This window comes from Camelus bactrianus, chromosome 4, assembly GCF_048773025.1.
Source record: "Camelus bactrianus isolate YW-2024 breed Bactrian camel chromosome 4, ASM4877302v1, whole genome shotgun sequence".
NCBI classification, from domain to species: Eukaryota; Metazoa; Chordata; class Mammalia; order Artiodactyla; family Camelidae; genus Camelus; species Camelus bactrianus.
The window spans coordinates 75326740-75352159 of record NC_133542.1 but is presented as its reverse complement, the minus strand read 5'-3'; the positions used below and the strand labels follow the sequence as shown (position 1 = coordinate 75352159).

General features: G+C 57.7%; 1 protein-coding gene across 6 annotated transcripts; it reads left to right on the top strand.

Moving 5' to 3' along the window:
• Positions 1-260: 260 nt before the first annotated feature.
• SNAPC4 (small nuclear RNA activating complex polypeptide 4) lies at positions 261-25341 on the top strand. Of its 6 annotated transcripts, none has more exons than XM_074362532.1 (24): positions 261-350; positions 1465-1603; positions 2512-2558; positions 3497-3664; positions 3806-3931; positions 4505-4583; positions 5091-5172; positions 5992-6096; positions 6180-6252; positions 6590-6754; positions 9680-9827; positions 10050-10156; positions 10297-10391; positions 12030-12124; positions 16459-16538; positions 16866-17345; positions 18162-18245; positions 18455-18674; positions 19220-19290; positions 19761-19871; positions 20628-20655; positions 21315-22924; positions 24216-24328; positions 25146-25341. In XM_074362532.1, exons 2-24 carry the CDS (start codon positions 1474-1476, stop codon positions 25216-25218), a joined length of 4290 nt encoding a protein of 1429 aa, XP_074218633.1. In that variant the 5' UTR covers positions 261-350; positions 1465-1473; the 3' UTR covers positions 25219-25341. The 6 variants fall into 6 exon arrangements, 5 of the variants coding, with proteins under 5 accessions (XP_074218633.1, XP_074218631.1, XP_074218634.1 ...); XM_074362530.1 differs by having other exon boundaries at positions 16863-17345; XM_074362533.1 differs by having other exon boundaries at positions 16863-17345; positions 24216-24340.
• The last annotated feature ends 79 nt before the right edge of the window (positions 25342-25420 follow it).

Genomic DNA, 25420 nt, shown 5'->3' with positions numbered 1-25420 from the left:
TTCTCCTCGGTTCCTCAACCAAAACCCTGCATACAGCTAATGGAGAAACAGCACAGTGAGGCTCGGGTGCTGCGGAAGGTCCCACCGCGGGGGAGAGAACGCTGCCAGGCGAGCACCCGGCTACCAGATGACCCCGCCCATTGTGGGCCGCAGCCAGGCCTCCTGCGGACGCGGGCAGTCCCAAGGGTGGCCGCGCGGGGGCAGCACCGGCCCGCCTGTGGGCCTCAACCCGACGTGCCTCCGTCGCGACCGTGGAGGCGGGACTTCCGGTCCGCGGCACGGGAGTCGCGCATCTGCCGGAACCGTGGGGTGCAGAGGCCTGGCGCCAGGGCTGCTGCCGGTGAGGAGCGGTGGGTGTCGACGGGCCCGGAGCGGCGGCGAGGGGCTGCGGGGGGAGGCGGGGTCCGCCCCAGAGGCCCTCCGCACCCAGTCCCCGGCAGTCGCCGTCGGAGGCAGAGCGTGCAGGGCTGCCTGACGCCCGCGGGTCGCTGGGCCCGGGGCCGAGCTGGCCGGGGGCGCCCGCAGACCGCGCTGCGGCTCCTTGAGGCGTCCCTCCCGGCCGCCCGCGGAGGGGCCGCTCGGCGCCTGCCAGGAGCTGTGCCGGTTCTGCAGACTGGCTGGCGTTTGGCCGAGTTGGGTTTATAAACCTTTGAAATCTCAGCTTTGTGCTGCTGTGCGAGCTGGGGGCGCCCCGGTTGTCGCAGGGCGGGCCTCTGTGGGTCTGCAGCAGGGAGGGGCCGGCCGGGGACGAGGAGGATGTTTCTCGTGCGTGTTTTGGGTTTCTGGTCTGTGCTTGTGTTCCGTTCTTTTTCCCTTACCAGTGACTTATTCTCCCTCTTTCGGCCTATTTGAGATTTTCCAGACTCTCAATCCTAAGAAAAGAAGTCCCTGTTTCTTTAGTAGAGTTTGTTCAGTGTCAGACACTACCCAGGGCCAGGTGCTGGACTAGCTGCTGGGCAGTCGTGGGCCTTGCCCTTGGGGCTTCCTTCCCAGAGCTGTTGGCGCATGCCACCTGGTCCGTCTGTATTTCAGCGAATGCTGGCCAGATGCCCTCTTGTGTCCAGCTCTGTGCCGAGGGAGAGCAGGGTGCACCTGTGGTCCCAAGTTCAGGTTTCGCGCGGTCTGCGGGCCTCCTCGTCCTCATCCTCTGACAGTTTTGCCACCACATCCTCCTCTTAATGCTCCGCGTGACCAGCTCATTCTCAGCTTGGTCGTGGGTAGACAGACCAGGCATGTTGGACCATCTTGGTGACCATCATTCTTCCCCCCGTGCTGGTTGCAACCTTGGAGCAGCTGACAGTAAAGAGCTGGGGTTCATGGGGCTCCCCGGGCTGGGCCTCTAGGAGCCCAGGACCTGCTTTGGTCAGTGCTCTGCCACCCCTTGCAGGCCTGCGCATCTGAGGGACAATGAGATTCCCACATACCCTTTGGTTTCTAGCATCTTGTGTTGTATTTTGGAGGCAGGTAGAAGCCATGGATATAGATGCTGAAAGAGAAAAAATATCAAAGGAGATCAAGGAGCTGGAAAGGATTTTGGACCCTCAGTCTTCAAGTATCAGCGTGGACGTCTCAGCGTCGAGTCTTGATTCAGACTCTGATGCAGGTGAGCTCCCGCGCACTACAGTTAGAACAGCTGTGTCTGCCCTGGGCCCTGTCAGCCCAGTAGGCCACCGTGCTGCTCTCTCCGCAAAACCAGCCTCTGCCTTGACTCCACTGGACAGCTTGTTACCATTCCTCCTGCGTTAGCCCCTGGACCTGCCAGCCATGCGTGGGCATCCTGCCCCAGAGTGGCCATCTGCATCAGGCTGTCCTGGGAGGAGGGCCACGCTGCTTGCCACAGGAATCGGAAGGTCCCGGGGTTCAGCTCTGTCCTCCACCCCTCGTTGAACAGCCATCACAGCTGAGACCCCTGGTGCCAAGGCTCATATTCTGCCCCCCGCCCGCCAGTGCTCCCCAGGCCCTGAGTGACCTGCACTGCATCTCTGACTGGAGGCCAACCTGCAGTGGCTGAGCTGTCCAGGGTCCCCCAACCTGTTCACCTCTCTGCAGGTTCCAGGGGTAGCTCTGAGGCTGAACTTCTCATAGTTCCCAATACACCAAGGCCTTTTTTCCACCTGATAGCAGGGCCTCTGTCTGTCCGCTCTCCCCCATAACAAGCTCCAGTTCCCCCAGGACAGAACTGTCTCCTGTGAAGTCTCCCACTGATTGTCCCAGTGGTCACTGTTCCCTGCAGGCCTGAGAGCACTTTTGTCAGGCTGGTGTCTTCTTCTTCTGGCTGACCCTGCCCGTGGTGCAGTACCTGCTCCTCACAGCCAGTGAGCAGTGCTCAGCCACCGGCACTGGAGGGGGCAGGAGGGGCACACGCAAAACAAGTCTCACCTGTGGTCTTTCATCCCGCTCGCCCGCCCGCCCCGCCTGGCTCCAGCCCCTTGAAGCTCAGCTGCTTGGTCTCCCCGGCCCCCATGGCGCCCCATCGTCAGTCACCAACATGGTCTGCTTGTGTTCCTACAGATTCACTGCCCGATGAGGACTCGGATGCTGCTGCTCCACTGATCTCGGTAACTTCTGCTGTGGCAGACACACCGCCCTCCTGGTGGGTCCGGGAAGGGGGTGCTTTGAGGCCAGCTGGGTGTTTCACATTGTAAAGATATTGCCCACCTGTTAGTAAAGATGAGACATCAGCAGGTATCATCAAAAATAAGGTTGTCCCCAGAACCGCCACTGCTGGCAGCTTGTCGTTTGGCCTCTCTTCTTGTCTGAGCTTCTGCTGGTTGCTGTGTCTTGTGTGACATGTGACGTGGAAGGGCTGCTGGGCTGCCTGGGTCCTGCCCCTGGTAATCCACCTCTCTGTGCCTCCGGTTCCCAGCCTGAACGGGAGGGGCAGTTACAGCACAAGCCAGTTCACACACGCCAGCGCCTAGAGCAGCGCCTGGCAAGTCAGCTCTGGGTAGCGCCACGTACTGTTTAACTATTTCTTGTTTGTTTTGTAGTTTTATGTTTTTCTAGAAAACTTTTACAGTTGGCTTTTTGTTTTTTCCATCAAGTCAGTAGGTACAGAATTGCTCCCTGTTCTTACTAGCTGGGTGGTCCCCTGACTCAGGTTTACTGTAGTTCCAGGGTTTTAGCTGCATCGCCTTGTGGTGGACATTTGTCTGTCTTTAGTGTCACTGGTGCTGCAGTGGCCTTTGCACATGTTCTTGTTCGCTGCATTTGCCAGCAAGGAACATGACACGAGCCTGCTCTAAAGTCCAAGCCTTACAGACGTTTTTATTGTAGAGAATGAAAACTGCTCACTTCCTCGCGCTTCCACACCTGAAGTACACTCCTAGAAGTTAAATTTAAGTAGAGTTGTTTTCAGTTGGGAGTGTGCACGCACTCTGTGGACCACGCCAGGCCACAGCCAGAGCCTGCTCAGGGCCCTTCACACCCCTGGGGCACGAGGGTGCCGGAGTACGTGCGCCTGTTTCCTTAGCTGCGGTTTCCCGTTTGTAACCAGGAAGGAGAGAGGTGGGGTGAAGCCAGCAATGATGAAGACGACCCCAAAGAGAAAGCTCTCCCTGAGGACCCGGAGACCTGTCTGCAGCTGAACATGGTCTACCAAGAGGTCATCCAGGAGAAGCTGGCAGAGGTCAGCCTGCTGCTGGCCCAGAACCGGGAGCAGCAGGTAGGATGTGGTCTGGCTCCCAGAGCCCCCGCAGCTGGGCCTCCCAGGACCAGGGCTGGGCTCTGGGTCAGGTCTGCCCCTTTCTCTGCCAGGAGGGTTGCTGCTGCCTGGCCCACAGATGGGCCCTTGTGTCTGCCACAGGAGGAGGTCATGTGGGACCTGGCGGGATCCAAAGGCCCCAAAGTGAAGGACGGCAGGAGCCTGCCCCCAAATCTGTACATTGGGCACTTCATGAAGCCCTACTTCAAGGACAAGGTGACCGGCGTGGTGAGTGGCCAGGGCCCTGCCCTTCGGTGAGGCTTCAGCCAGGCTCTGTGGGAAGGGGCTCTTGTCCCCACAGCCTTCTGTGGCTGTTGTGAATTCCCTTGGATTCTTCAGGACAGTATTTCCCAACCTTCCTAAATTAAAAGTCTCCCCTGGGCCCAGTGGTGAAAGTCAGGGTCTGCCCTCCAACCCACCCCCAAAGGTGGCAGTTGATCTCCCTTCTCTCATAAGCCTGCTGGGGCAGCTCCTTTAACGTGGTGCCATGGGCGGGGCAGCCTGGAGGGCCTGCTGAGCTTTGGTAGTTGGGGTCTTGATGTTGCTAACAGCACCCCTCCCCTCCTTGTCCACCCTCGTGGGGTCACTGAACCCACCCTACGCCCTCTGGCTTGTGTCCCAGAGCTACTCCCAAGGCACAGTTCTAGGTCCAGGCGTCCAGGGCCTTGCCTCACACGTGGCTGGGTTGCTGGAGGAGGCTGTGGGGAAGGGGTCTTAGGAGGGACCCCAGAGGGACATGCTGGCCCTTCAGGGGAGCACCCTTGGGTTCTGTCCACACTGTGGCACTCCGTTCTCTGACAGGGACCTCCTGCCAACAAAGACACGCGGGAGAAGGCCGCCCAGGGCATCAAGGCTTTCGAGCAGCTCCTAGTGACCAAGTGTAAGAGCCCCGCCCAGTCCTCAGTGCCTGCCACACTCGGACGCGGGGGGCCTTCACTGCGCCCTGCCTCTCCCCGGGCGTGACGAGAGACTCCAGCAGCGTCACAGGCGCCTTCGGCCTCAAGCACCAGAACTGGTTACTTGGAGCCTTGCTTTCCCATGCTGGGTGGGGTCTTCAGGATGCTGTCATGAGGGACAGGCTCGGACCACCCACTGTGGCGCCCTCTCTGGTCTCCCCCTCCAAACTCCTGAACTTGAGGCCCCAGGAGGCCCTGCCTTGTGAGCTTGTAGCTGGTGCTAGGCCCGGGTGGGGCTGCGCTCTCTGGATGGAGGGCCCAGTGCCTGTGGCCTGGCTCACCGCTCAGCCCGCATCCCCGGGTGCCAGCCACTCAGCCACTTCCTCACTGCAGCCTGGATAGAGCTCGAGGGTCCCAAGAGGATTCAGCTGAAGTGCACGGGGCCTGAGTGCGGGGCCAGGGGCTGCTTTGACATCCTTGTGTCTCCTCAGGGAAAAACTGGGAAAAGGCCCTGCTCCGAAAGTCAGTGGTGAGCGACCGCCTGCAGCGTCTGCTTCAGCCCAAGTTACTGAAGTAAGTCTGAGAGCAGGGCCTGGACACAAGGCTGCCCGGTGAGCAGGGCGCCCAGGCTGGCAGCTCATGACGGGCAGAGGCCCCGTTCAGCCATGCCCCCTTCTCTGCCGGGTCCCTCTGCTGCCACGGGAGAGGCTCTGGTTTCTGAACTCTCTCCCAGAGGAGGCTGCCGAACCCTGAGGTCAAGCGTGTGAGAGCTGGGTCAGGCTGAGTGGCCACGCTGGCTGTGTGACCTGGCAGTGTCTCTGGCCTGGGCCTCCGTTTCCATCTCGGGAAAGGAGGACCATTCACAAGATCTGCAGCACATATGGGATGATGTCTTGGAACCACGTCTCAGCACCTGTAGTCAGGCCGGGGCTCCGCGTGGGGTCGGGATTTGTTGTGGTGACAGCTGGGACGCTCCTTGGGCTGTCCTGGAAGTGCTTATGTTCTCGAGTGGGTGACTGCAGTCCTAAGAGACAGTTTCCAGCCTTGTTGCTGGGCATTAGGGTCAGGATGCCTGTGAAGCGCCTCCCTGTATGTGGGATGCAGGGCTGGCAGTGGGACACCGAGCTCTGAGATGTGGGGAAGCAGTGATACAACATCTGTATCAGCACACACGTTGCTGCCCTTGCCGTCCCGACACCGGAGGGGTGCTGCTGCTTTCTCTGGGTGTGGTTCAGAGAGATTGAGCGGTGTGTCTGCAGAGGCAGCGCCAGCATCGAGCCGGGCCCCAGGGGGCGCACCCTGGGTCCGAGTGAAGGCTGAGCCAGCCGTGGGGTCCCCCGCAGAGCAGACCAGCATCATCAGTGACCGTGGTGCCTCTGCTCTGCCTTTCAGGCTCGAGTACTTGCACCAGAAGCAGAGCAGGGTCACAAGTGAGACCGAGAGGCAGGTCCTGGAAAAGCAGGCCAGGGAGGCCGAGAAGGAGATCCAGGACATCAAGTAAGCCAGGTTGCCAGCGGGTGTCAGCCGGGGAGGGCGGCAGGAGGCCAGGCGTGACCCCGTGCCCTTGCCCCCCTTTCCAGTCAGCTCCCAGAGGAGGCCTTGCTGGGGAGTAGGCTGGACAGCCACGACTGGGAGAAAATCTCCAATGTTAACGTAAGTTGGGGGTGGCCTGTCCTGGTAGCTGAGGGGCGGGTCAGCGTCGGCAGGGTCAGCTGCAGGCGGTAAGGCCGTAGACCTGCGTGGTCACCAGGCCTGCCGTGACCCTCCCTGGTCGAGTGCTCATCCAGCAGCGTGGTGTGGCTCTGCAGGGCCTTCCCTGCTGGAGCAAGGCGCTTCTTCTGAGGTGGATGGCTGTGGAGGCTTTGTCTTTGAGGTTGGAGCCCCCTCTACATTTCGGCTGCGCGAATCCAGGCATCCTGACTAGAGATCCCACCTCTCCCTGGCTGCCAGAGTGACACCCCCTGCAGCCCGGGTCTCTGTGTTGGTGCAGTTTGAAGGAGGTCGCAGTGCAGAAGAGATCCGCAAGTTCTGGCAGAACTGTGAGCACCCGAGCATCAACAAGCAGGAGTGGATGGGGCAGGAGGTCGAGCAGCTGAAAGCCATCGCGGCCAGGCACGGCCACCTGGACTGGCAGAAGATTGCTGAGGAGCTGGGGGTGAGGCCCGGACCCCACGGGCAGCTTCGGCTCCACAGCTGGGAGGCTGGGTGGGTCTGGGGTCTCCATGGGCCACGTGTCACACTGTGGCCCAGGCTTTTCCCTTAGAGCAATGGGTTTCCTCCTCTCCCCGCTTTCAAGGCTGTGGCCCTCGGAGAGGGTAAGCCCTCCCTGCCCCCGGGCTGATTCTTCAGAGCTTCCTGCTCTCAGACCCCACTGCCTCCCTGAGAGCGCATTCATGCTCCATCTGTCCGTAGAGCCCCGTCTCTGAGGCCGTCTGAATTGCTTCCCCTCCTCGGCCCCCCCTCACCCCCGTTAGGCTCAGGAGGAGTCCGCGGGGTGTTTGAGAAGGACGCTTTTCCTGGTTTCTTTTGGGTTTCTTGTCTTTCCCATCTAAGGCGAGGACTCAGTTCTCCGCTGGCCCCTCTCCCTAATGGTAGAGGCGTTAAGGCCTCCTGTTTTGAGAACAGCTTGGTGTGAAATGCCTTCCTTTTACAAGTTTTGGGATGGCTGTGACTCCCGTTTGTGTTAGGACTTAGCCTGTGTAGGAATGTGTTTCTCATTTTCGGATGGCAGGGTTTCTTGGAATCCCTTTTGTTATTCTTAGTTTGAATTTTGTTGGCTTGTGACATGAGAATGTGATGTGAAAAATTTCCGTTTTTAATCTCACTTTTTTTGGCCAAGCACATGGTTGCAGAAAACCAAACTAAACTTACCAAGCTGTTTAAAAAGAAAAGCGTGTTCTCTGCTCTGAGAGTCTAGGATGCCATATAAGCCTGTTAAATAGAGTTCATTATATTATTAAATTTCGTTCTTTAGGGCCATTCATTTCTGAAAGAATTGCATTGATGTAATTTGGTTAGAACCTGAGGAAACATTGTTAACTTTTTTTGTGCTCTCGTCTTTAATAGTTTTACTTTATACGCTTAGCGGCTCTGTAATTTGGTACACGTGCTTTTATTTACTTGATAAATTCTGCTTTTAAAAAATTGTTTTATGTCCTTATGTTTTTAGTGCTTATTAAGACAGGTTTTAGGGCTTAGGTTCACGGCAAAATTGAAAGTACAGCTGTTTCCCGCATACCCTTCGCCTCCACACACACACCAGCAACGTCGCTCACCTGTCGGTGCGTCCTTACAGAGGGTGGATCTGCGCTGACGAGTCACAGTCGCCCAAAGCGCATAGTTGACCGTGGGTTCACTCCTGGTGGTGTGTACTCTGTGGGTTTCAGCAGAAGTGTAATGACATGTCCCCGCCGTTACGGTCTCAAAGTGATTTCACTGTCCTAAGGGTCCTCTGGGCTCTGCCCGGCCACCCCCTCAGCCCCTCCCCCAGCAGCCAGTGATCATTTAGGAAGACGAGCGCCATCATTTGGCCTTTTCGGGCCATCCTGTAGCTGGACTCCCACAGTCTGCAGCCTCTCAGGTTGGCTTCTTTTGCTTGATCATAAGCATCTAAGGTTCTTCCTTATCTTGTCGTGGCTTGGTAACTTCCTGTTCGTGCTGAGTACTATCACCGTCTGGATGGACCAAAATATGTTTATCCATTCACCTACTGAAGGGCATCTTGGGGGCCTCCAAAATTTATCAGTTATGAATCAAACTGCTGTAAACATCCGCATGCAGGTTTTTGGGTAGACAGAAGTTTTCAGCTCCTTTGGGCAAATACAAAGGAGCACAATTGCTGGCTTATACGGTAGAAACGCATTTAGCTTTGTAGGAAGCCCCACGCCGTCTTCCGGGGTGGCTGCCCTGCGTAGCATGGGCGCCAGCGGTGGTGAGCGCTCCTGCGGCGTGCAGCCCCGCCCCGCCCACGTCCGGCATTGCCAGCGCGCGGCGTTTTGGCCGTCCTGATACACGTGTGGTGGTGTCTCAGCTTAGCTTGCTTCTCCCTGACGACGTGTGGCGTGGAGCTGCTTCTCGTGTGCTTATTTGCTGTCCGTGTATCTTCTTTGGCGAGGTGTGTGTTAAGCTCTTTGGTCCACTTTTTAATCAGGTTGTTCATTTTCTCATTGTTGACTTTGAAGAGTTCTTTGGGTACTTTAGGTAACAGTTCCTTGTCAGATGCATCTTTTGCAAATATTTTCTCCTGGTCTGTGGTCTGTCTTCTAATTCTCTTGACATTGTTTTTCATTGAGCAGAGGTTTTTAATTGTAATGAAACCTCACTTATGAAAATTATTTCTCCGATGGTTTGTGCTTTTGGTGTTGAATCTAAAGAGACATCACCACATTCAGAGCTCATAGCCGAGCAGACCATACACGTCCAACCGCACCTGTTCCCTGTGAGAAAGCTTACTTGAGAAAAGAGAGTCAGATAGCGTTAGCCAGCCCTCGGACAACCACTTTCCCACGAGGACATGAGTGAGGGGACAGATACAGGCAAAAACGCCTGCTCTGCAGCCCAGGGGTGTGCACAGCTATAAGGTGTGGAAGCAGGCTGACAGGCACTTGGAGCTTGCTGTGAGCTGTCCCCAGACGCAGGCACCACACCAAGGACTGTCCAGTATCCCCCGCCGCGTGCACTGCCCGCTGCCCCCTGGCATAAACTTCAGAGAGACCAACTCAGGGCTGCGAAATAAGAGTCACAGTGCCAGCCGTGCTGTGCAGGCTGGCCCTCCTCCCGCAGACCTGGCCGAGCTGAGGTTTCCATTGGGTATTTGAGTTTGCAGTATGGTTTAGGGTTATGTGAAGGTGGGGTCATGACTTTCTGTGGGTGTATTTTCCCTCGTGCACTGGTGTTTGTGCTCCTCTTTAGTGGACCCCGTGTTTTCCCCCATGGGGGTGCCCTCCACTGTCCCCAGGGGCCTGGTAGGAGTAAGTAGGTCATTGTTTCCCAGAAGTGCATTACCTGCTTGGCGCCTGGACGTTCCCTGTGCACGTGAGCGCCTAGTAACCCCCACTCTGCTCTGGTTCGGCCTCGGCAGACCTGCCGCAGCGCCTTCCAGTGCCTGCAGAAGTATCAGCAGCACAACAAGGCCCTGAAGCGCAAGGAGTGGACGGAGGAGGAGGACCACATGCTCACCCAGCTCGTGCAGGAGATGCGTGTCGGCAGCCACATCCCCTACCGGAGGAGTGAGTCCGCCCCGCTGCCTGGCTCCAGCACCGTGGTCGGGGTCGCTGGGCTACTGGGAGGTCCTGGGGCCCCAGGCCAAGGCGGATCACTAGTCAAGGCTGTGAGGGGTGGCGGGAGACGGGTCATACGGTCCTGGGCGCCCACAGTTTAATTCCCTGTGGCCAGCGACTCCTTTCTGGGCGAGCCCGGAAGTGCAGCCCACAAGGCCTCTCTGTCCCCAGTCGTCTACTACATGGAAGGGAGGGACTCCATGCAGCTTATCTACCGGTGGACCAAGAGCTTGGATCCCAGCCTGAAGAAAGGGTTCTGGACGCCAGAAGAAGATGCCGTAAGTCTGCGGGAGCCGAGGAGAACCGGACACCTTGAGTGGCTACTGGGCCCCCATGTCTCCTTGTTAAACTGAATTAAAGGTGGGGAAGTTGTGGCTGAGCCAGCAGAGGTCACCTGTCTGCTTGTCTCTCCCTGCAGAAGCTGCTTCGAGCAGTTGCCAAATACGGGGAGCAGGACTGGTTTAAAATCCGGGAAGAGGTGCCAGGTAGGAGCGATGCCCAGTGCCGAGATCGGTGAGTCGGAGGGCGCCGAGCAGTGGGGGCCTTGTGGGTGTTGCTTCTGTGTGGGCCGCCGGTGGGCTGGGAGGCTGTGCCCCAGGGCGACCTGCTGGCGCAGGAGGAGGATGTGGCCGTAGGGGCGCGGAGGGCCAGGGCTGACCTAGTCAGGAAGCAGTGGCTTCTGAACAGCTCCCCTTGGTGTCCCGTGAGACCCCCTGGCCGGCAGCTTCCCTGAGCCCTGCTGCCCGAAGCCCTCTCTCAGGTATCTGGTGGGCAGCTTCCGCTTCCCCCTTCTCTCGGCTTGCTTTTTTAAAAAAGAGGTTTGTTATCATGACTAGTAACAGCTTTATTATGTAATTCACATGTAATTCATTCATTCAAAGCGTACTACAGTTCTGTGATTTTGAGTGTATTCATTGAACTGTGCAGCCATCATCACAGTCGATTTTAGAACATTTTGATCACCCCTCAAATGCTGTTCCCTGACAAAAAACAATTCAAAAATGGGCAGAGGACTTGAACAGACATTTCTCCAAAGAAGACATACAAATGGCCATTAAGCATGTGAAAAAATGCGAACATGATTAGTCATTATAGAAATACAAATCAAAACCACAGAAAGATACCACTTCACACACTAGGATGGCTATTGGTTTTAAGAAACGGGAAATAACAAGTGCTGGAGGGGATGTGGAGAAGTTGGAATCCTCGCACACTGTTGGTGGGAATGTAAATTGGTGCAGCCACCGTGGAAAACAGTATGGAGGTTCCTCAAAAAGTTAAACATGGAATTACCACATTATGTAGCAATTCCAGCCCGTACCCAAGAGAGCTGAAATTAGGGACTCAAACATATTTTACACCCCCGTTCATAGCAACACTTACAACAGCCCAAAGGTGGAAGCAACCGAAGCGTCCATCAGCAGTGAAGTGGCTAAACACAAGGTGGTCCTAATGTCGCGTGGACGGTTGACTGTCACTGAGCCTTAGAAATAAGCAAGAGTCTGGTACCTGTGACGTCATGGACGAGCTGTGAAAACGTAGGCGTTTGTGTGCACGTTCTTGTGCGGATGTGTATTCACTTCTCTCAGCTCTGCCTGGGAGTGGAGTCGGTCACGTGTTGACTTGACTTCTGAGGGATGACCATGTCACGCTCCCCCCAGCCGTGTAGGAGGGTCCCGGTTTTCTGCATCCTCGCCAGCACTTACCATCTTTCCGAGTCCAGCCATCCTAGTGGGTGTGAAGTGGAACCTCGTTGTGTTTCTGGCTCACGTTCCCCTGACAGCTGATGGTGTTGGGCATCCCTTTGTGTGTTGAGTGGCTGTTTGTGTATCTGAAGAAATAGCTGTCCTTACCCTTTGCCCATGTTTAAAATTGAGTTAGAAAAGCGCTTTCTGTATTCCAGACACAGGTCTCTCACCGGGTACGTGGTTTGCAGGCAGTCTCCCCCAGTCTGTGGCTTGTGTGTCTACTTTCTTGATGGTGGCCCTTGACGCACAGAAGTTTTCAGTTTTGCTGAAGTCCAGTTTATTTGTATTTCTCTTCTGTGGCTGTGCTTTTGGTGTCATAGCTGGGAAGCCATTGCAGATGCCAGGACGGGTGGGAGGCCATCTGAGCTTCTGAAATGTCCCTTTGTCTTTATGTCACTTTCAGGTATCTCAGAAGGTTACATTTTAGCCTGAAAAAGGGACGATGGAATTCCAAAGAAGAGGAAAAGTTAATTGAATTAATAGAGAAATACGGTGTTGGTGAGTTCTTACTTTTTGCTTCTGTGTTTTTAGTTTCACACTTACCGGTGACTGAACATTTGCATGTGTTACGAAACAATCACAATAAAGTCAGTGACCGTCTGTCCCTGTGCAGAGTATCTGTGATGTTGTTGACCGTGTCATACCATGTACTGCGTCTCTGTGACTTGCTTAATTTATAACTGGAAGTTTGTGCTGCTTAGTTCCCTTCGCTGGTTTTGCGCCCCCCACCCCACCCCTGGCAGCCGTCCATTTGTTCTCTGTATCTATAAGTCTTTCTTTTCGTTTTGTTTCATTTTTCAGATTCCACGTATGAGTGAGATCACACAGTATTTGTCTTTCTCTGTCTGACTTACTTCACTTGGCATTATACCCTCTAGGTCCTACCCTGTTGTCGCAAGTGGCAAGATTTCTTTTTTTTTTTTTTCTTTTCTTTTAGGGCTAAGTCATATCCCACTGTAGAGTAACTACATCATATTCACTCTTCTTTATGCAGTCGTATCAGTGGGCACTTGTGTGGCTTCCGTGTGTCGGCTGCTGTACACAGCACTGCAGTGAACACGGGGTGGTGCTCAAACAGCCCGTAGGTTTTCGGAGACTTCACCTGTGCGGCTGTCTGGTCCTGCACTTCTGTTTGTTGGGAATTCTCTTTATGTGAATTCAGTTTTATTGCCGGTAATCGTTTGGTTCATCTTTTCTGTTTCTTTCTGAGTCAGTCTCAGGTGAGTGTACTTTTTAGGATTTGATCCATTTCTTGCAGATTTTCCAGTTTATTGGTGGATAATTTTTCATAGTAATCTTATATGATCCTTTGTATTTCTGCGGTGTTGCTTGCAACTTCTTCCCATTTCTTTTTTCTTTTTAACATTTTTTATTGATTTATAATCATTTTACAATGTTGTGTCAAATTCCAGTGTTCAACACAATTTTTCAGTCATTCATGGACATATACACACTCATTGTCACATTTTTTTCTCTGTGAGTTATCATAACATTTTGTGTATATTTCCCTGTGCTATACAGTGTAATCTTGTTTATCTATTCTACAATTTTGAAATCCCAGTCTATCCCTTCCCGCCCTCCACCCCCCTGGTAACCACAAGTCTGTATTCTCTGTCTATGAGTCTATTTCTGTCCTGTATTTACGTTTTGTTTTTGTTTGTTTGTTTTTGTTTTTGTTTTTTAGATTCCACATATGAGCGATCTCATACGGTATTTTTCTTTCTCTTTCTGGCTTACTTCACTTAGAATGACATTTTCCAGGAGCATCCATGTTGCTGCAAATGGCATTATGTTGTCGGTTTTTATGGCTGAGTAGTATTCCATTGTATAAATATACCACATCTTCTTTACTCAGTCATCTGTTGATGGACGTCCCATTTCTGATTTTACTGATTTGGGCTCTCTTTATGTTGATGAGTCTGGCTAAGGTTTATCAATTTTATCTTTTCAAATAAGCAGCTCTTAATTTCATTCATCTTTCCTATTATTTTTGAAGCCCTTACTTGTTTCTACTCTAGTTTTTATTGTTTTCCTCCTCCTGCTTACGCTGGGCTTTGCGCTGCGTTTCCTGGTCCCTTAGGCACGAGACTAGGTTGTTGCCTTGGGCCTTTCTCGCTTCCTGAGGCAGGCGTGCATTGTTAACCTTCCCTCTTAGAACTGCTTTTGCTGCGTCCTGCTTTTATTTGTCTCCAGTTACTTGTTTCCTTTTTGACTTTTCAGTGGCCCGTTGTTCGTTAGGCAGCAGATGGTTTAGCTTTCTCGTGTTTGTGTTTTTCAAGTTTTTCTCGTTCATTTTTAGAAAAGGCACTTGATACTATTTCAATCTTAAATTTACCAGGACTTGTTTCGTAGCCTCGCATGTGATCTATCCTGGCAAATGTTCCATGTGCACCTGAGAAGAATGTGTATTCTGTTTGGGGATGAAATGTTCTGTGAATGTCTATGAATTCTGTATGGTCTTGTATGTCATTTAAGGTCAGTGCTTCCTTACTGACTTTTTGTCCGGATGATCTGTCCATTGTTGTAAGTTGGGTGTTAAAGTCCCCCGCTATCAACACATTACTGTCAGTTTCACTTTGCCTAATGCTGTGTATTTACTGTCAGGTAGATCAGTTACATTTCCCGATCATGAAGAAGTGGCCTTAGGCAGAAGATGGCCAGTGAGGCCAGCAGCATAATCTTCTCTGGTCACAAGAGCTATATGTTCTAGGGGTGCCCCCAGTGTGGGCTGTGTGGGCCCTTCTGTTGTGGTGGAGTCGACAACTGTAGGGGTGCCAGTAGGTGGGGCTGGGCCTTGGTCCAGCTGGCTGCAAGGCCATGCCTCGTGCAGTGGCTGTGGACCTGCTGGAGGGCAGGGTAGGCTTCCCCCATGGTTGGCTGCACACCCGGGGTTGGAGGAGGGTTGGTGCAGGATGCTGCCAGCAGCTGGTGGGTGGCCGCGTTCCCGGGCTGATAGGGCCGCCAGCTCTGGTGTTACTGCGGTGGACTGAGCTCCAGAGACGGCTGCCGCCACATCTCCATCCCCAGAGGGCCCCAGTGCCTCCTGGGAGGCTCTCTGTGATTGGCAAGCGTTTCTGACCCAGGCTCCTTCCAAGCTGCTGCTTCTGTGCTGGCCCTCGGAGCACGTGAGATTTTGTGTGCCGTCCAAGAGCGGAGTCTCTGTTTCCCATGGCCCCTGGCTCTCTCGAATGTATGTAAACCTTCTGGCTTTCAAACCCAGACGTTCTGGGGGCTCATCTTCCTGGTGCAGGGCCCGCTGGGCTGGGGAGCCCGGTGTGGGGCTCAGAGCGCTCGCTCCTGGAGAAGGCCTTCTGCAGCTGTGATACTGCTCCCTTTGTGCGTCGCTGACCCGGGGGCATGGGTCCTGCCTGCACCGCCCCCCGCCCCCCGCCCCCCCATCTCGCTGTGGTGCCCTGTCCATGCCTTCTGTCGTGGGAAACCTGTAGGTCTCGAGATCATTCTCATGTAGGATTGCTCTGTAAGTAGTTGTAATTCTGGGGTGTTGTGGGAGGAGGGAAGTTTAGGGTCTTCCTTCTCCACCATCTTGGCACCTCCAGCAAGTTCTTGGTACATTTGCTCTCTGCGGGTTCCTGACAGCTTTGAGTTCACGGTGGAGGTTTGCACACACCCCTGGAGGTTGGCAGTTTGCGCCGATCCCAGGCTGCCTTCCTGGCCACCGACTTTTCTGCCTCGTTTTTCATCATCTCAGCACGTGGTGGCGGTTTTTCCCTTTTACAGGCTAGTTCACATTCATTGTAGGAAATTTAGAAGCAGAGATGTATGAAAAGGAGAGTGACGTAGTTCCTCTCTCATCACCAGAGGCGGCCACCGCTGGCTGGTGTGCACTTGCCCAGTCCTTCTCTGTGTTTGGTGCTTTCCTAGGAAAAGGCAGCTCGCTAGATTGAGTCATTCCATTTAGTTTAATTGAGCCGGCTGTTTCTGCTTCATTCTGTCATTATGCTGTCTGCTACGAGTATTTTTCCGTGTCTTTACACATTCTGTGTTCCAGCATTATTTTCCATAACTGTGATATATTCCCCTGAGTAATAGTATTGTAGGCTACTCAGCCGGTATTCTATCGATGGACATTTAAGTTGTTGGCATTGTTGGTTACAGGGCTGGAATGAGCTGAGGGTTTAATAGCTAAATTTGTGCTTATATTCGCAATATCTCCCCCCCAAAAAAATCCCAGATACGGCATTGCCGGGTTCAAGGGTATGTGGAGTCCTAAGGCTTCTGTCACAGGTGATCAGACTGCCCTGTAGAAGCAGTGCGCCCGTTTCCATCCCACCAGCAACTGTCTGGAAGAAAACACCAAATAATTTAAAATGTCTGGGGGCAAGGGCACAGCTCACGTGGGGGAGGGCACAGCTCACGTGGGGGGAGGGCACAGCTCACGTGGGGGAGGGCACAGCTCAAGTGGTAGAGTGCCTTAGCATGCATGAGGTCCTGGGTTCAATCCCTGGTACCTTCTTTAAAAATAAGTAAAGCTAATTAAATAAAACTCCCCCTCCCACCAAAATAAAAATAATGCAATAATAAATAAAATGTTTTTTAAAAAAAGAAACGCCTGGTTAGCCGCCTGGCCACAGGAGGCGCGCACGGGCCACTTCACATAAACACTGATGAGGCTTCTCCTTGTGGTTGTGCGTTGCTGGAGCTCCCTGAGGGGCTGTGTATCCACCAGGAACCAGGTGCCCAACTTCTCACCGATCCGTTCTGACGGGAAACACAAATGCGTCTTAGGAAAGAGTCCTTTTTTCCAAGCTGATAAACTTGTGCTGAGGAAACCTGTTTGTAAGAAGTGACTTCCATGTTGTTTGCTCTTGTAGGTCACTGGGCAAAAATAGCCTCTGAACTACCCCATCGGACGGGCTCGCAGTGCCTGAGCAAGTGGAAGATCATGGTCAGGGTGAGGCTTCGCTGAAAGCAGACCAGCAGGCCCGTCACCTGCAGGGCTGGTGTCACACTGGAGGATGAGGGCAGAGCGGCTGGCAGAGGGAGAAGGGGCGTCTTCTTCCATGGGGCCAAGAGTAGAGAGAGACCTGGCCTGGTTGGGACCCTCTGGCTTCAAAGCGGGTGGAAGGGTTGCTTACAGCACCACCAAGCCAAGCCCCCCTGCCCCCTGGAGGCGTGCCCACTCGAGGCCTCTCCCCAAAGGGCTGGCTGGCCTGCCCGTTGTCCCCATCAGTGAGCCCTGGGCGGCCAGGACCTCCAGCCAGCCCTTCCCCCACAGCAGAAGCAGCGGCGGGGGGGGCGGCGGCGGCGGCGGCCCCTTCGCAGAGTGCAGTGGAGCTCCAGCAGCGAGGACAGCAGCCATGGGCCCGGCAGCAGCAGCAGTGGCAGCAGCAGCAGCAGCAGCAGCAGCGAGGACTCGGAGCCAGAGCCGGAGGAGGCCCTGGAGGATGGCCCAGTGCTGCCGCCAACCCCGCACGCTGTGCCGGACTTGGACCTGTGGGTTCCCGCCAGGCAGAGCGCCAAGGAGCTGTGGGGAGGAGGAGCAGGGGGCCGGCCGGGCCGCTGCGCTGCCTCCCCCAGCCCTCCTGGTGGCTCCAGCACGGCCCAGGGTGGGGGCAGAAGAGCTTGCACCACAGCCTCAGCCCCCACAGAGGAGGCCGGCCGGCCGCAGGCCGCTGCTGGGACCCAGAGCCCTGGCCAGAGAGGTGTCGGATGTCCGCGCTCGTCAGATGCTCACCCCTCGAGCTCAGAGACAGACGAGGTAGGCGGCAGGCAAGTGGGCACGGCCCTGCGCGGTTGTCACCGAGTCTGGATGACGTGGGGGTGGCGGGCTGCGCTGTCACATGCCCACTGGGCCCCGTGTGTGCGGGGCAGACACCCCCTCCTCGCTCGTCAAGGTGCTCACTCCTGGCCACTCCAGGGCAGCTGCACCCAGGGTGGCAGCTCTCCCCATTGAGGCCGGCCACCTCCATTTCCCACAACTGGTTGGCTTGAAAAGCCCTGTGGGAGAGCTACATGGAGGAAGGTGGGGACAGCAAGGAGGAACTGTTTCCTCCTAGTCTCCCCAAGTCCGAGGAGCTCCCCATGGAGAGTCTCACTGTCCACCAGCTCAGGCCCAACTTGGCTAGTCAAGTTGAGGCGTATCCTGGCTGGTCTCAGAGGTGCTGAGGCTCCAGGCGCAGACTCGGCTCTGGCCACGTTCAGACTGGCTGGTCTGTCCTGGGTGAGGCTGGAAGTCCACTCTGTGACGCCCAAGGGGACAGCAGATACCCACAGCTCCTGTAACTACGGGCCTGAAGCCCCGGTTCCAACTTTGTCTGCAGCATATGGTGCCGTCAGCTCAGGGAGCTGCCTGGGGGAATGGGGACTCGGTCAGCCCTGGGTATGTCCCGGCCCAGCAGCATCATGGGGCCAGGCCTTAGGGACCCACTACCCTCCTGAGGGGGTGGACCTGCCTGAGGCCACCACACTCCAGCGAGCATTTCCACTAACCTGGAGTGCGGATGTGGTGCGCTTTGGGGTGAGGAGCTGCGCGTGCAGCCCAGGGGGCAGCCAGCCTCACGCGGTCTCTCGCCAGGGGGGGAGACATCCGCTCACAGTGCCCTTGGAGACAGTGCTGCAGGTGCTCAGGACCAACACGGCTGCCCACTGCCGGGTGCTGGTAAGGGCCTGCCCAAGGCCGCTCACAGCACCCCAGGCCGCCAGGATCACCCCAGTCCCTATGAACCACCTTGTCCCCCATCCCCTGCTCCCAGCCTGGGTGTCCCACCCCACCAGCACATGGCAGGAGGGGGGACAGTAAGGGTGGGGCTTGGGCAGCCCCAGAGCTGAGCCCGGCCAAGAGGCCCAGGTCCCTTTCTCTCCCCGCAGAAGGAGAAGCGGAGGCAGCCCAGCCCCAATGGCAGTGGCGTGGCCAGGCCCCGGGTGCAGCCGCTGTGGCAGGGTACCATGGGGAGCAAGCGGCGGCGCCAGAGACACGCCCTGCAGAGGAGGCTCCTAGAGCGCCAGCTTCTGATGGCTGTGAGCCCGTGGGTGGGCGATGTCGTCCTGCCGTGCGCTCCCCTGAGGCCTGCCATGGTGCACAGTCAAGGTACTACCTCAGGGCTCCTTCCCCTCGGGAGCTTCCTGTGGGGCCCAGGGCCAGGGGAGAGGAAGGGGGAGGGGGGCACCCACTGACACAGCTGGTCACATCTGTTCTGCTGGGGCGAGGCAGAAACAGGAGGGGCCACCTGCCCAGTGTTGACCTGTGAGGTGTCTGGGATTTGCCTCTCCCGACCCCCTTAGCACACGTGGTCAGCCCAGGAATTGACCGCACATTCAGGCCTGAACACGAGCATCTTCTCGGGATCTGAAATGTGTGGGCACCTGGCGTGCAGGTTCCAGAGAGCTGGTCACGTTCTCCAGGGGACGGGGCTCTTGTGGCTCAGGAGTGCCTTTCCCCGAATTTGTGCTGAGGGCCAGTCAGGGCCAGCCTGCCCCCTGGACCCTTGCCCTGTTTTCTGATTGAGTGTAGCGGCAGCCGGATTTGGGGTTCTTTGGGGCCCCTTGCCTGGTACCCAGTCTGGGGCTCTCGGGCCTGGGGAAGAGGAGGCTGGTAGTTGAGGCCACTTGGCACATGTGTCCTTGTCCCTTTAGCTGATGGCATCAGGCAGCGGCTGCGGGGCGCCCACCTGGCCAGCACCCCAGTGTTTACTCTCTTTATTCAGGTAAGATGCCACCCGGTGTGGCGCTTCCTTATCAAAGCCCAACTTTCTAAAGTTCCTCAGTGGCCTATGACTCAGTGGGCGAGTTAAGGTGGAGGGGCAGCCATGGTGCAGTGTTCCTGCGGATGTCAGCTAAACCCCGTGGGGAAGGGCTGGGAGGGTAGCCCCAGTGTGGAAGTGGAAGCTCAGGGGACAAGAGGCTGTCGCGACAGGTGCACTGGACGTCCCATGGTCTGAATCAGGGCAGGAAAGGCAGCCAGCACTGAGGCAGCCTTGAGTTCCCGCGTCCAGGTTAGGGCGTGACCCGTGCAGGCATGGTCACTCCCTCAGGGGCTTTGGGTCTTCTCCATGAGAGCGGCTCCCACCACGAGCGCCTCATCGGCTCAGCCCTTGTTGGGGTGGAGGGGGCCTCAGGACGGGCGGTGAAGGGCCTCCTGTCACATGGCATCAAGCGTGTCACACACATCCCTCAGCTGTTCCAGATCGACACTGCCGGCTGCATGGAGGTCGTTCGAGAGAGGAAGGCCCAGGCCCCCACCCAGCTCCAGGCTGGTGCCCGGGACCTGCCGCCACAGCTTCTGCAGGTGAGAAGTGAGCATGGGAGCCGGACGCGGGCTCACCTGGCTCCAGCCACCCTTCCCCATCCTGCTGCACGGCTAGTGCCAGGTAGCAGGTGCTGGCCAGCTTTCTGGAGATGGGAGGCCTTTCTGGGTCCTGTGGAGGCTGGGGCTGGCCCTGCGAGCAGCTGTTGCCCATTCCTGGCTCCAAGGCTGTCCCCTCCTCCCACAGCAGCCCTCCTGGGAGGTGTCTGTCCATCTCACAGTGAGGGCCTGGATCCCTGAGTGGCTATGCTGCAAGTCCAAGGGGTGCAGGGCCTGAATGGCACTGAGACCCACCTGGCCCACAGCATGTTTCTCCCACCCTGCCGTACCACCCCTGGGCAGAGGGCGGGAGCTGTTGAGCACCTGCTGCCCTGGGCCCTGGCTCTGCTAGGGGGAGCCTGGTCAGCGCTAGAGAAAATGACAAGATGGTGTGGTTAGTCAGAGGACCAAATATACGAGCCTGTGGTGCCCCATCTAGTCCACAGAGTCCATGCCCTCTTGCCTCAACAGCCAGGCCCCCTGTCTGTCCCTGCAAAGTCCACACAGCCCTGACCCCACTGAGATGAGCTCTCCTGAGGGTGCCTTTGGGTGGAGTTGCATCAGGAGGGGGCAGGCTGGCCCTAGCACCTGGAGCCTTGTGCTCACTGCAGGCAAGAAGTGAGAGATGGTCTTCTGGGGGTGGAGAAGTGGATCTGGGCCTCTGGGGACTATCCTGAGGTGCTAACCCTTCTTTTCCAGATGCCCTCGAGTGCCCAGAACACCCAAGGTACTGTCTGTCTGTCTCTCCGTTTATCTTGGTGGTTTGTGTCCAGTGGGAAAAAGGCCATACCTGTCACAGGCTTTGAATTTTGGCTCTGAGCAGCACGACTGTGGCCCCTCGTGGTGGGTCTGTTTGGATCCCACAGCAGGGAGGGCCGCCTGGAGGGCCTGGCTGGCGGGGGGGTGGGGGGGCACTTCTAGCATAGCAAGTCCACCTGCCCCAGCCATGGCCCAGGAGGTGAAGGGCTGCCCTCTAGCCAAGGGGCCTCTCCTGCTGGTGACCACCAGTCTCCCCACCGGCAGGCTCAGGGTCTGGGTTCTGAGAGGTGATGCTAGAGGGGAGAGCAGTGGGGCCAACAGACCTTGTTTAGAAGATTCTCCAGAAGTGGGGCTGACATGCAGGGCCTTGCTCAGTGCCTGCCGTGGCCGAACGCCCCCGGCTGGGCTGCCCAGTGCCCACTGTGAGCTTGGGGGGTGCCGTGGGAGGGGAGATTTGGAAATGTGCAGCCAGACTGATGTGCCCCTGTTGGCCCAGATGCCAGGCTTCTGCTTCCACGCTCCCAGCAGCTGCCCACCATGAGGGTCCTTCCACCAGGACACGAGGCAAGTCCTGTTTCTGGGCCAGTCACCTGGGGTTTGTCAGCATGTGTTCCATCCTCCCTGCAGGCTGCCTCTTGCAGAATGTGCCAGCCCGCGGAGTTGCAAAGAAGAGTGCCAGCCATGAAGAGGGTGCAGCACTGCAGCCTCACCACGCCAAGCCCACTGCACGGGTGCCCCCGCCAGCTCTGAGCGGACCCCGGCCCAAGCCCAAAACTGTGTCTGAGCTGCTTCGGGAGAAGCGGCTGTGGGAGGCCCGAGCCAGGAAGGCTGCCCAGAGCCGGGTGGTTCTCCCGCCCCAGGTGCTGGTCTCCTCACCCGTGGTCCTCCAGCCACTGGCCCCTCAAGGCCCCCCTGTGTCAAATGCAGTGCTCTCTGGGCCCGGGGGCCCTGCAGTGGCCAGTCTGAGTGCTCCAGGCTCCTGGGCCTCAGCCTCGGATGAGAGACCCCCGTCTCTGCAAGCCTTTGCCCTCACCCCAGCCTCCACGGGAGCCAGGACGACCCCAGCTGCATCCAGGGCCCCAGCTCTGGGCCCCAGCCAGGGCCCTGTGAGCCACCACCTGAGCCTCCTCGGACAGTCTCAGGCGCCTGCCACGTCCCGGAAGCAGGGCCTGCCCGAGGCACCTCCCTTTCTCCCTGCAGCCCCCAGCCCTGCTCAGCTGCCTGCCCAGCCTCTCAGCCTGATCCCAGCTCTGGGCACACACGGGGCCAGCACCCCTCTGCCTGTCACCTGGGTGCTCACAGCCCAGGGGCTGCTCCCTGTGCCTGTGCCAGCTGTGGTGGGCCTTCCGACGTCAGCAGGTACCCCTGACCCCAGAGGGCTGTCGGTGACTCCGCCACCCTCCCTAACTGAGCCTCCTGCAGCCCAGGGCCCTGGACTCTCTGGGCAGCCCCCAGCCAACATGGACACAGCGTCAGACCCTCCCTCAGGGACAGACCTCTTGACCCTTCCGAGGCCCTCCACATCCCAAAGCCCTACAGAGGTGGACAGCACCAGGGCCCAGGACCCCGAGGGACTCTCCTCCCCCCCAGAGGTCCAGGTAGCCGGGGAGACAGCTGTGCCCAGGACATTCTCCCAGGCCATGCTGCTGGCTCACCACCCTGAAGCAGAGCCCTCCCAGTCTAGCCAGCTGCCTCTGTCAGGTGGCAGTGGCCCAGGAGAGACACCAGGACCCGGGGAGCCCAGGAGGCCTCAGCCTGGGCCTGAGAAGGGTGCCCTGGACCTGGGCCTTCTCTCCCAGGAGAGCGAGGCAGCCGTGAGGGAGTGGCTGAGGGGACGGTGTGGGGTGTGTGTGCCCCCGCTGGGGAGCAGGCTGCCCTACCAGCCCCCGACCCTGTGCAGCTTGCGGGTGCTGTCTGGCCTCCTGCTCCGCAAGAAGGACCTAGAACAGCGAGCCGCTGCCCTTGTGCCCGGCAGGGCAGCCGGAGCCCTGCAGGCCTCGCTGCAGCAGGCGCAGGAGCGGCTCCAGGACAGCCCGGCCCATCTGCTGCTGAAGGCGCGGTTCCTGGCGGCCTTCACCCTCCCCGCGCTCCTGGCCACCCTGTCCCCGCCCAGTGTCCCCACCACCTTGTCAGCAGCCGTGAGGGCTGAGCCTGAGAGTGACGACGATGATGTCCACAAGGACGACAGTGGGCAGCAGAGGGGCTGGGCGAGCAGTGCCCACGCCAGCCCCGCCCAGGTAGGTGGTCCTGGGTGCGGAGCCCTCACCCCACCTCCCTGCAGCAGCTGCAGCCCCCACAGCACCCCACCCACCCGTGGGTGTCTTGCCACCCCAAGCACCTGCGGGTGGGAGCAGGTGGAAGTCGCGGCCGGGAGGGCTGGCTAGCTGGTTTCTGAAGAGGAAGAGGCTGCTCCAAGGTGCCCAGTGGCGGGCGGATTCTGTGCAGCAGGGACATTGCTTCTGCCCGCCTGGGGCTGCCGGCCCCGTCTGAGCTGGGGAGCTGCTGTGGGTTTCTGCGCCCCGCCATGCACACGTGCGTTGTGCCCACACACATACACACACATACCCACACTCCTGTGGGGGCCACATGGGTACCTGCACTTCACGGACACCGCAGTCCTTCCAGGTGCCGAATCTGGCACTGTCTGCCAAGTCTTCTAAGCTACAGAAGGGGGATCGTGTCCCTGTTGACTGACAAGAAACCTGATATGGATGCATGGGAAGGTGTCCTCTAACCAACCCCCTGGGGCTGTGTGCACCAGGGAACCCCTGGCCCCTGTTGTCTGGGCCAAGCAGGACGGCTGGGTCACCTCGCGACTACCAAATCAGGGAGGTCGCCCAGGACTTGGCCAGTGTTGTCTGGGGAGTATGTAGTGACCCTCCTGGAGAACCCCCAGGAGCTGTCCCTCCTGTTCACTTGGGGTATCTGTGGCACTGGGCCTGTTGGGCCTGGGGCTCCCCTTTATGTGTTAGCAGGAGGATAGGGAGACGGGGGCCATACTGCCGTCCCCAAGACTATTGCCTCAGGAGCCCCAGGGCTGCCTTCTGGGCTGGAGCAAAGTGGAAGCACAACAGGAGCCCAGGTCCCGAGGGGAAGAGGCTCCCTGTCCCCCACGGCCTGGGCAGCCTCCAGCACCTACCCGCCTTGGTCCAAGCCCTGCCGGCCCCGCTCAGGGAAACCGTGACAGGCTAGCTATTGGGGGGTTGCTCAGAGGGGATTGGAGCCCCCAAGTCAGGGAGGGGTCAGCAGAAAGCCAGAGCCCACTTGTGGCTCCATAAGGCAGCGCTTCTCCCATCCTTCCCTGTCACACCCTTGGGTGTGTCACTGTCACCAGGCCCAGCCTGGAGTGGCTCCCACTGCTGGGGCCTTGGCTCACCTGAAGAGCTGCTCGTTCCCAGCCAGGATGAGTCTGAGGAGCTGCCTGTCCTGGTTCCAAAGGCTCCTCGCTGCTCCCCACTGCCACCCCAGCCCCTACCTGTACTGGCTAGAGGGTCACTCTTGTCCCCCTCTGCCTGGACTTTGTTTCAGGGAGCCCCAGACCAGGGCCAGGGCTCTGCCCCCTCCTGTCTGGACGGCTCTGACGACCTTGACGTACTCAGGACCCGGCATGCCCAGCACGCCCGAAAGCGGAGGAAGCTGGTGTGAGTGGTGGGGTGAGTGCCAGGGGCCTTCCCTTGGCTCTGCCCTGGGCATGTGGGAGCCTCAGGGCTCACCTCAGTGTGGCAGTGTCACAGGGTGGGTGTGGGCATAGATGGGACCCACACCCCACTGGCTCCACTACCCAGCCACTAGTGCTTCCTTCCTGTCGGCGACATCTGCCTCAGGGCCTTTGCACTGCTGTCCCTCTGCCTCGCACTCTTCTTGCTGTCTGTCTCCAAGGCTTGTCTATCTCTCCATTCTGGTCTGCTCAGTGGTCGGCTCCTCAGACACGCCCTCCCCTACTGCCCTGAGGTAGCATCGCTGTCCTAGGGCCCATCTGTTCCCACGGCACTTGCCCCACCCTGACCCCCTGCGTGGTCTGTGGTGAATTTGTTCACTGTCTTCCCCATGAATGCGAGCCTCTAAGGGCAGACCCTTCGCTCTCAGTTGCTGGGTGCACGGTGCCTGGGTAGCAGGCACCGAATAGGCCCCGGGAGGACATCCCTAGAGGCAGGAGTCGGGTCCTCTGAGCGTCGAGGGGGTTGTGCTGAGAGCTCTGCATCCTGGAGTAGGTGGAGAGGGAGCAGCGAGCCCTGGGCTGTGGGGGCCACAGAGGGGATCTCTTGGGTGAGCCCATTTAGAGCCTGCTTCGGCTCCACGGCCTGCCAGCACAGCCCCCTCCAAAGACCACAGGTGGGCGGCGAGACCTCGCTCCAACCCCGCCATGGCCCACGGAGCAGAGTGCTGTCCCTCCACTGTGGCACCTGTGGGGTCCAAGGAGGGTCAGGGTGCCCTGCCCTCAGTGTGGTCGTGTTCCAGGACTGCCCGGGCCAGACCTCCACCGCTGCTGCCAGCAGGACTGGGAGCCTGTGCCTACCCCGCAGGACGCTGACGGAGGCTTTGCCGACAGTGACCACGTTGTGACCGGCTCAGCTGGTCCCTAAGTGCAGATCAGAATATTGGAAGAAATAAAGAAATGTCCTGGTTTTTTTAATTAAAAACAAGCCATGCAGGGTCTCGTTGGTCTTTCCTGAGGTGCTTGGCACGTGAAGGGGAGGGGCGTCCCCGGCATCCTGGGCCTCCATGAGCGCGCG